The following is a 10,309-nucleotide window of genomic DNA, read 5'->3' as shown; positions in this document are numbered from 1 at the left end:
CGAGCCCAGCGCATAGTAGATATGCTGTAAGTGACTTTTGAATTGGTGACTGATTGAACGAACTCATAATGTGACATCGTGCCACACCATTCTCTGGACCTGTTTTTCTAGCCTATAAATGGAAAAAGATCCTTAACATTCTAGAATTTTGGCATACTGGGTTTTTTCTCTGGGATTCAATAGCGAAGAGGTAGGGGCTGAGGACCCTCCCTGAAGGGGAGTGGCTGCATTGCTTTGAGATCCAAATGGATCTGAACCCTCCCTACCCCCTGGGTGGGAGTGGGTGGGTAAAAACGGGACAACTCCATCTCACAGGTGAGATTTCTCATCAGGGTTGTCGTGGGAGCTCCAGGTGAGGGGAACAGCACAGGAAACCTCTATCAGTGCCAGCCAGGCACTGGCCACTGCGTACCACTCAGCCTGCATGGTGAGTAGCCAGTGACAAGCCTGGGAGGTAAGGTGTCCCAGGGACATTAGGCTGGCCCACCGTACCTGGGTTGCCTCAATTGCTCCAGACCAATCTCCTGATGTCTACAGGTTCCAACTATACCTCCAGGTACCTGGGAATGACCCTGGCAACAGACTCCACACAGGGAAGCCTTTTGGTAAGAATTTTCTATAGTGTGGGGCGCCTGGGTGGCTTAGTCGGTTGGGCGTCCGACTTTCGCTTAGGTCATGATCTCGCGGTTCGTGGGTTCGAGCCCCGCGTCGGGCTCTGTGCTGACTGCCAGCTCGGAGCCTGGAGCCTGTTTCAGTCTGTGGCTCCCTCTCTCTCTGACCCTCCCCTGCTCACGCTCTCTCTCTCTCTCTCCTATAAATAAATAAAAAAATTAAAAAAAAAAGAGTTTTCTATAGTGTGACATCAGGGCCCGTGAAACTTGATGCTAAGAAAGAAAGATTGAAAAAAAGGAAGGGAAATGGAATAAAGATCCTATAGATGATTAAAGGCAATAGAGATTCTGATTCAAGCAGTGTTTATTAAGAACTGAGTATGAGCCGGCTATTTAAAAAAAATTTTTTTAACATTTTTACTTATTGTTGAGAGACAGAGTATGAGCATGGGACGGCAGAGAGAGGGAGACACAGAATCTGATGGAGGCTCCAGGCTCTGAGCTGTCAGCACAGAGCCAGACATGGGGCTCGAACTTGCAAACCGTGAGATCATGACCTGCGCCAAAGTCGGATGCTTAACTGACTGAGCCACCCAGAAGTCGCTGAACCTGCTATTTTTGAGATCTAATATCAGTTTTTCTCCAAATATGAAATACCTATGGCCCCTGATATACAAAGATGATTTTTGGTGGTACACAAACTGTTAATGTTTTATAGTTATATTTGTATTTAATGATTTTTTAGGAACATCAAATTCATGATTTCTTGGATTGAATTGCTGGGGATGAGGCTAAGGTTTAAAAAAAGTAAATTTAAAGTAAATAAAATATCAAATAAATAATAGTATGCCCGAGACACCCACATGACAGAAATTGTCCTGTGGTACACAAATTCCTGAAGTTTGGGAGTCGTTCCTTTATCTTTTTTAACCCTTAAGACACTCGGGTGAGATAGGCATCAGCACACACATTTTACTCATGAGGAAGCAAAGCCAAAGCGGCTAAGAAACTTGGCCAAGAACACATGGTTTTATTTTTTTTAATTAAGTTTATTTATTGGTGGGGGGAGGGCAGGGAGAGAGAGAGAATCCCAAGCAGGCTCCACATGGGCAGCACAGAGCCCAACGTGGGGCTCGAACTCACAAACCACGAGATCATGACATGAGCTGAAATCAAGAGTCAGGCGCTCAACCAACTGAGCCACCTAGGTGCCCCTAGGTCACATGGTTTTAAAGAGGTAGAGCCAGGATTTGAATCAAGTTCCCATTTGACTGTAAGCCCATTGGTCTTTACAGTTCACCTCAGCAGCATCTTCTGACACAGGCATATGAGAAATAGAAGGCTGGCTGAGTGAAATATTGATCCAGCATTTAATCTGAGTTTGTTTAATTAGCTGTTATTAACATGCCAGCCAGTGTGTTGGGTTCTGATGGGGTCAGAGGAGTGAGATACAAAGATGACATGTGCTCTGACTTTCAAGAAAATTGCAGCTTGAAAGATAGTCATAAATGAAAGAAAGAACACTGTATATTCTGAGAATAGTGAGTGATTTGGCTTAAACACAGAATGTGGGATTGGGAATGGAAGAAGAGGGGCCTGCAAATGTAGGGCAGTGCTCAACTGTGAACAATGTGCATGCCAAACTCAGGAGTTTAGACTCTGTCCTATAGGCAGTGAGCATCCACTGACATACGGCGTTAGTTGGAGGAAGGGCGAGGTGGCTATAAATAACCTGGAGGCAGAAGGATGCCTCAGTTGGCTCAGTTGGTTAAGCGTCCAACTTCGGTTCAGATCGTGATCTCGTGGTGTGTGAGTTCGAGCCCCGAGTCAGGCTCTGCGCTGACAACTCCAAGTCTCCTCAGATTCTCTGTCTCCCTCTCTCTCTGCCCCTCCTCTGCTCTCTCTCTCTCTTTAAAATAAATAAATACTTATTAAAAAGAAAGAAAGAAACCTGGAGGCAGAACTCCCTTGCCTTGTCACCAGTTGGATGTAGGGAGTGAGGTTAGGGGACGATGACTCTGAAAGTTCTTGTTCTTGGCTGCGATGATGCCCAAAAGATACACAGGAAAAGGAAGCCCTAACCTTTCTTTTTTTTAACCTTTGCTTCCTTCAGGCCTGTGACCCTGGGCTGTCTCGGACATGTGACCACAATGTTTATCTAAGTGGCCTGTGTTACCTTTTCCAGCAGAATCTGAGGGATCCTCCGCTGCAAGGGCGCCCTGGTTATCAGGGTAAGGAGCTGGGGATCCATTGGGTAAAAATCTCTCCCAAGTGGCTGCTCAAAGGAGGGAACCAGCATGGGCAGGCCAACCCATGGAGCCACTTCACCAAGTCCCCTTGTGTCTGGCCTCTGTAGAGTGTATAAAGGGCAACGTAGACTTGGTATTTCTGTTTGATGGTTCAATGAGCCTGCAGCAAGATGAATTTCAGAAAATTCTGGACTTCATGAAGGATGTGATGAGGAAACTCAGCAACTCTTCCTACCAGGTAAATATATTCATTTGTTTTTCTGTTTGTGGGCCACGCGTGCCTGCTTGAGCTAGCTTAAGGCATAAAAGAAAAATTTGGTATGAGGTGTCTCCAGAACCGAAAGCCATGCTTGTAACTGGACCTCTGGAAGAGTCAAGAATCAGGAAGTAAAAAGCTTCCAGGATTTTCATTAGTTCTTCTTTTCTGTTTCTTTTTGGCTTTTGCTTCCCTCTTCTTTCTTGCAGACTAGCTCCCTCAGCTTCTTTGGATCACATGANGTTTTTTTTTTTTTTTTTTTTTTTTTTTTTTGGTCCTCTCAACCAACCCCTCCCTCTGCAGATTCCAAATTTCTGGAGAATAGATTCTGACTGGCCTAGCCTCAGTCAAGTGGCCCTCTGTGGCCCAACCGGCTGTAGCCGGTTTAGCAGGGTCATTCAGCAGAAATATGGTTACTAAGAACCATCCCCACTGGTGAGGCAGGCTGACCCAGACGATAGGAGTTCAGCAGACAGCACTACGTAAGGGATCAGAGGTTTATTTAATTTTATTTCTGTGTTTGTGTATATATTACCTCATTTTCAAGAGAACGCTCTGAGACAGGAATGTGGAGTTGGGTTCCCCAGATCTCAGATAAGAAATAGATTGGAGGGACGCCTGGGTGGCTCAGTCGGTTAAGCGTCTGACTTTGACTCAGGTCATGATCTCATGGTTCGTGCGTTCGAGCCCCGCGTCAGGCTCTGTGCTGACAGCTAGCTCAGAGCCTGGAGCCTGCTTCGGATTCTGTGTCTCCCTCTCTCTCTGACCCTCCCCTGCTTGCTCATGCTCTCCCCCCGCTCTCCGAAATAAATAAAAAAACATTAAAAATTTAAAAAAAAAGAAATAGATTGGAGCACACTCGGCAATCAAAAAAGCATGACATCTTGCCATTTGCAACTACATGGATGGAACTAGAGGGTATTAAGCTAAGCGAAGTTAGTCAGTCAGAAAAAGACAAACATCACATGACTTCACTCATATGAGGACTTTAAGATACAAAACAGATGAACATGAGGGAAGGGAAGCAAAAATAATATAAAAACAGGGAGGGAGACAAAACATAAGAGACTCTTGAACATAGGGAACAAACAGAGGGTTGCTGGAGGGGGGGACGGGCTAAATGGGTCAAGGGCATTAAGGAATCTACTCCTGAAATCAATGTTACACTCTATGCTAACTAACTGGGATGTAAATTAAAAGAAAGAGAGAAAGAAAGAGAGGGAGAGAGATCGGAGTAGACAAGTGGGAAGGGATACGTAATGACATTTCATCTCTTCCTTCTTTTTCTAGTTTGCTGCTGTTCAGTTTTCCACGGAGTGCAAAACAGAATTTAATTTCTTGGATTATGTTAGGGTGAAGAACCCTGATATTCTGCTGGGCAAAGTAGAACACATGCAGCTGTTGACCAATACCTTTCAGGCCATCAACTATGTCATGTGAGTCCTCTCATCATTGGCTTCTTCAGGTCGCAGGGTGTAAAAACTCAACAGGTGGGCTCAGCAAGGGGCGGGCTATTGTAGGAATTCAAGTGGAGCTATTTTAGTACAGTTTATTTTCACTTCTTTCTGTAAGTAACAGAAATCTACTTTATACTAATGAAATCCCCAAGGTCACTTCTTGGGAGGATGCAGGGAGAGCTCATGAACCTCTAGGACGGGAGTATTGCCAGACCTCAGGAGGAACTAGAATCAAGACTTGATTCTGAAAGTGGGGCGCCTGCGTGGCCTAGTCGGTGAAGCGTCCGACTTTTGCTTAGGTCATGATCTCACGGTTCGTGGGTTCGAGCCCCGCGTTGGGCTCTGTACTGACTGCCAGCTCAGAGCCTGGAGCCTATTTCGGAGTCTGTGTCTCCCTCTCTCTCTGACCCTCCCCTGTTCACGCTATCTCTCTCTCCTAGAAATAAATAAAAATATTTAAAAAAAAAAGACTTAATTCTGAAAGTGATTGTGAACATGGCAGCCACGGTAGAATCCCATTGTAGATGGCGATCAGCTTCTAAAGTCTGCTTGTGAACAAAAATCCCTGGTAGTCAAAATTGTCCTTGACGATTTCCTTGAATTGTTCTAAAATTCAACATATTCAAGTCCACCTTGGACACTAGCATATCCTGATTTCCTAAGTCTACTATAGAAGTTTTTTCCCCCAGAGTTGAACCAGATGGCTTTGTTTATTGCTGTTGTTGTTTTTGGTGCAAAAAAGGTGGTTTTATTAAAGCATGGGGACAAGATCCATGGACAGAAAGAGCTGCCAGATGGCTGTGTTTAAACTGAGGCCTAGATGGGAGCATCTAGGTGGCTCAATCAATCGGTTAAGCATCCGACTTTGGCTAAGGTCAATCTCGCAGTTCATGAGTTTGAACACCACATCGGGCTCTGTGTTGACACCTCAGAGCCTGGAGCCTGCTTTGGATTCTGTGTCTCATTCTCCGTCTGCATCTCCCCTGATTGTGCTCTGTCTCTCCCTGTCTCTCAAAAAAACAAATAAACGTAGAACATAAAAAAATAAAAATAAATAAATTGAGGCCTAGATGAATGTAGTTGGAGTGTGTTGAAGAGCCATACTATATATTCTATTCTATTCTATTCTATTCTATTCTATTCTATTCTATTCTATTCTTAAAGATAATAAACAAGACATTTACTTTTCATACTTGCCTGGGGGAAAGGAGAAAAGTCAGTTTCTTTCCCAGACCACCCAGTGATGGTCTTTCTGAAGGAGTCACCCTCCATCCCACAGAATTGGATAGGTTGCCTGATCTGAGGGCTTTGTACTTTTAATTCATGAAGAGAACTTCCTTTGACGACAGTGATCAAAGGGTGAGTCTTTGTGGGCGCTTTTGCTGGTGCACAACCAGACTCCCCCTCTGAGTGAAGCTTTCCCCACCCTGGCCACACAGATAGGGTGTCTCTCCTGTGTGTGTTTTGCCGTGCAGGGTATGATTCCCCCTGGCATGGAAACTCTTCCTGCACTGTATGCATCCTAGGGTTTCAGGCTGGTGTGAACTCTGGTGTGAATGGTGTGAACTCTGGTATGAACAATTCAGCTTCCTTTCTGACTGAAGGCTTTTCTACGCTGATAACATCTATAGGGCTTCTCGCTGCTGTGGACCCTTCTTTGAACAGCAAGGTTACTTTGATTCCTGAGGCTTCTCTGACAAATAGCACACTCGTAGGGTTTCCATCCAGTGTGGAGTCTTTCATGAACGGCCCCAGACTACCTCTTCCTGTAGAATCTTCCAGCAGTGTCTTTGACTCTGGGAATTTTTGTTCCAGCTTCTCTCTTCCAAAAGGGCCCGGGAATCCCTTTCAGAATCCTGCAGCCTCAGAGTGAACAAATTTGTGTTGGCCTCCTGTCTTCACGTGCACTGAAAAATGCTACACGTTGGGCATATCCTCCATGGCAGTCCATCAGGGGAGCTGTTGGAAATCCAAACATGTCTATGCCTGTTGTATGACCTGCATTTCACCTCTTCGAGTGATTCTTCCGTGGGTTGTTCTCAGACACCACAGTGGTGCACGCCCACAGACAGACAAAAGCTAGCACACAGCTGATAGCAGCACCAGCACAAGCAGACCAAACTACAACTCCCAGGAGCCCATTTGTTTGTTTCATTCATTCATTCATTCATTCATTCAACTTAATTTTTTTAAGTAGGCTCCGTGCCCATCGTGGGGCTTGAACTAGCAACCCCGAGAATTCAGTTGAGATTTGCATGCTGTACCAGCTGAGACAGCCAGCCTCCCCCCGTGTTGTATAATTTAAAAATATCTATCTTGGGGCACCTGGGTGGCTCAGTTGGTTAAGTGTCCCCCATTGGCTCAGGTCATGATCTTGTAGACCGTGGATTTCACGCCCCACGTTGGGCTCTGTGCTGACAGCTTGGAGCCTGGAGCCTGCTTCGGATTCTGTGTCTCCCTCTCTCTCTGCCCCTCTCTGCCCTTGCACTCTGTCTCTCTCTCGAAAGTGAAGAAACATTAAAAAGAAATTTTAAGGCCTATATTTATTTTTTTATTTTGAGAGAAAGAGACAGCAAGAATGGGGGAGGGGGCAGAGCGGGAGGGAGAGAGAGAGAATCCCAAACATGCTCGGCGCTGCCAGCACAGAGCCCGACATGGGGCTCAGACCCATGAAACCGTGAGATCATGGCCTGAGCCCAAACCAAGAGTTTGATGCTTAACTGAGTCAGCCATAAATACCCATCTTTAAACATTAAAGTGGCCGTGGAAACTGGAAATGTGGAAAAGTGGAAGCAATTTGGGGAATAAGAGAGTTATGTCTTCCGTCTCATGCTCCCCCTGGGCACACACTCAAATTGAGTGAAAGAGCAGCATGGACCTCCTGTTCTATGGCGCTTGTTTTTCACATTTTCACTCCTTTGCTGGGTACGTATAGTTGAATTTGCATAAGTTAAACGTGTGTGTGATGCGTGTCCTTAAGACTCTACAGATGTGTGTCCACCTCTTTTCTTCTGGGGCTCACTTGACCGGTTCTGTCTGCTTCATTCTTCCCTGTCAATAGACAGCTTTGGCAGGTGCATGGCAAGCCGTGTCCACGGACAAAATGGCAGCCTCAGTTCCTTAGTTCGGATGAGCTTCTGGGAGAGAAAATCTGATTGGCTGAACCTGGGTTAGATGTCCACAGGTCCATCCAGCTCTGCTTTATGGTATAAATCACAGCACAGATGTGGATTCTGGGGTCCCATCTCTGTGGGAAGGGGCAGTTTCTTAGAGAAAGAGGTCATGATAGGATGGGAAGATCCAAAAAGTGTCAACTGTGGAAGCAAAAAGGAGCAGTCATAGAAATGTATTTTATAAATATTTCTTGACTACCTGAGTGTGTGCTAGGCAGTATTCAAGGTCAGAAGTTGGCTAATTTTTTCTGAAAAGGGTTGGATAGTATATTTTAGGCTTTCTGGCCACGTATAGTATCTCTTTCATAGTCTTCTTTGTTTTTGTAACTCTTTTAAAATATATATAAAAACCACGTTTAGCGCAGGAACCATACAGAAACAAGCTGTGGGCTGGCTTTGGCCACGTTTGGCCATGTTTGTCATGCCATGAATATAGCAGTGAATGAAACAAAAATCTCTACCCTTTTGAGGTTCAACATCGTATTAGGGGAGAGAAATGCAACAGACGGGATAAAGAAGTCAATTAGATAATACAGTAGAAGATGTAAGTTTTACAAAGAAAAATAAAGCAATATTCGGTAGGAAGATGAGGAAAGTTTCCCTGTGAGCAAAGACTCGTTGAAGGGGAGGAAGCAGCCATGTGGATACCTGGGGGGAAGGTTCCAGGCAGAAGGAACAGCAAAGGCCCTGAGATGACAACATGCTTGGGAGACTCCAAGAACAACCAGGTCATCAGTGTGAATGGAGAGAGTTAAGTAAGGACGAAAGTACTAGAAGGTGAGGTCAGAGAGAATCCAAGCACTTAGGGACTTGGAGACCAATAGCAAGGACTTTCGCTTTTCCTCTAAGTGAGATGAGAAGTCCATTGGAGGTTTTGAGCAGAGGAGTGATCGTCTGATTTATGTGTTTAAAAGGATCTCTCTGGCTGCGAGGCTGATATTAACCTGTGGAGGGGGCAGGGGTGGGATCAGGGAGGCCAGGTAGGAGGCTATTGAAAAATCCAGATGAGAAGTGATGGTGGTTTAAACCAGGGTGGAAATCCATGAACAAGAGCCATGAGAGGCCATGTCTGTGTGGATGGAGTTGGGGGAACAGTTTGCATCCAGGATAGAACAGGGGTCTCAGCCCCGCCTGTCAGAGCTCCTCCATTCTAAAACTTCCAGGGGGCTTTCCTGCCCTCCCTTCTGGGTGTCTCCTCCACCTGCTGCTGCAGCCCCTCCGTGTGACTTTGTGCTTCTGCTCCCAAAGCAGGTCATGTCATCATAAGTCAGGGGTTGCAGACTGGCTACTCTTGGATTAATTATCCATCTCTGTTGGCTGTGGGGTGGGGAGGGAAGGCTCAGATGGTGCAAGTAGACGTGCTGTCCCAGCAGAAGCCATGGGCACCCTGTCTTGCTTCAGAAGGAGGCCGTGGACAGGTGGGACTTTGGAGCCTTGGCCTGTCCGATATTCAGTACTCCCGTCTTCCTTTTATGTCACATGCACTGAGCCCTACTGTGTCAGGAGCCAGAGACACAACAGCAAACCAGACGTGGGCCTTCCTTGAGGAACTCGTGGTTTGGGGAAAACTGCCATGGAAACAAGTCACTTCAGTCCCCTGGGACACCTGCTGTTGCAGAGATCTACAGGCGGCCCGGTGATGGTGGGGGGTGGGGGGTGCTATATTAGCTTGCTCAGGGAAAAGTGACTTCCCGGTTTGCTCCAGCCATGGAGCTCATTTTCCGCACTGAAATCTCACCTGGATCCCCAGCACGTCCAACTGGTGAAAGAGTAGTTGCCATGTGGTTGAACTGGAAAATAGGAAGCCCAGATATCTCCTCAGAAAGCCTCCTGAGTCGGTGCCCATGGGCTCTGGGACAGCCTCCTGGCCGCCCAGAACTCCGTCGGAGACCACGGGTTCAGGGGGAAAGGTGTGGCAGCAAGGGCGACATAGGAGGTTCAGCAGAGACCTTTGAAGGCTTGGAATATCTGCCTGGGGGCTGGGAGAAGGGCTTTTGCATAATCAGCAGGACAGTGACTTAATGAATTGGGGGAGTGGGGGGGAGACATCATGATCTGGGGGAGTCTTTTACATCCCCTGCCTTCTTGGACACAGGAAAGAGGTATTCCAGCAAGACCGGGGGGCTCGGCCAGATGCCACCAAAGTGCTTATCATCATCACTGACGGGGAAGCCACTGACCCAGAAAACAACATTGACTCGGCCAAAGACACTGTCCGCTACATCATTGGGGTATGGGCCCCGGCCCCTGGCTCGTCCTATCTTTTCCTCTCCTATTCCCGAACCCCGCTCCCCTTTCTCCTTGGGGCCAGGGCTTCGTGAAGATATTAGAAAATTGGTCTGTGGTTCTGGAATGCCAGCTCTCCACTCTTCACTCCCCCACAGATTGGAAAGCAGTTTGAAAACGAGAAAAGTCAGGAAACGCTCCACAAATTTGCCTCAAAACCTGCGAAGGAGTTTGTAAAGATTCTGGACACGTTTGAGAAGCTTAAAGGTCTGTTCACTGAGCTGCAGAAGAAGATCTATGACATTGAGGGTGAGTGGCAGACCCGGGGAGAGGGAGT

The 10,309-nt window shown here is 46.6% G+C and overlaps 1 protein-coding gene across 3 annotated transcripts in view; it reads left to right on the top strand.

Annotated features, from left to right (window-relative positions):
* Positions 1 to 10,309, top strand: part of ITGAL (integrin subunit alpha L) — a 47,517-nt gene that overhangs the window by 4,992 nt on the left and 32,216 nt on the right. For 2 of the 3 annotated variants that reach the window (XM_077760360.1, XM_077760358.1), the window contains exons 4-10: positions 333 to 427; positions 538 to 605; positions 2,725 to 2,842; positions 2,968 to 3,098; positions 4,407 to 4,552; positions 9,842 to 9,977; positions 10,131 to 10,281. In XM_077760360.1, coding sequence (XP_077616486.1) covers positions 333 to 427; positions 538 to 605; positions 2,725 to 2,842; positions 2,968 to 3,098; positions 4,407 to 4,552; positions 9,842 to 9,977; positions 10,131 to 10,281 — 845 coding nt within the window. Of the gene's footprint in view, positions 1 to 332; positions 428 to 537; positions 606 to 2,724; positions 2,843 to 2,967; positions 3,099 to 4,406; positions 4,553 to 9,841; positions 9,978 to 10,130; positions 10,282 to 10,309 lie in introns of those variants that run through there. The other variant, XM_077760361.1, reaches the window with a different exon arrangement.

Source organism: Crocuta crocuta, unplaced genomic scaffold (genome assembly GCF_008692635.1).
Source record: "Crocuta crocuta isolate KB4526 unplaced genomic scaffold, BGI_CrCroc_1.0 scaffold73, whole genome shotgun sequence".
Taxonomy (NCBI): Eukaryota; Metazoa; Chordata; class Mammalia; order Carnivora; family Hyaenidae; genus Crocuta; species Crocuta crocuta.
Note: the sequence above shows the minus strand (reverse complement) of the source record. Positions and strands in the feature narration are given on the sequence as shown.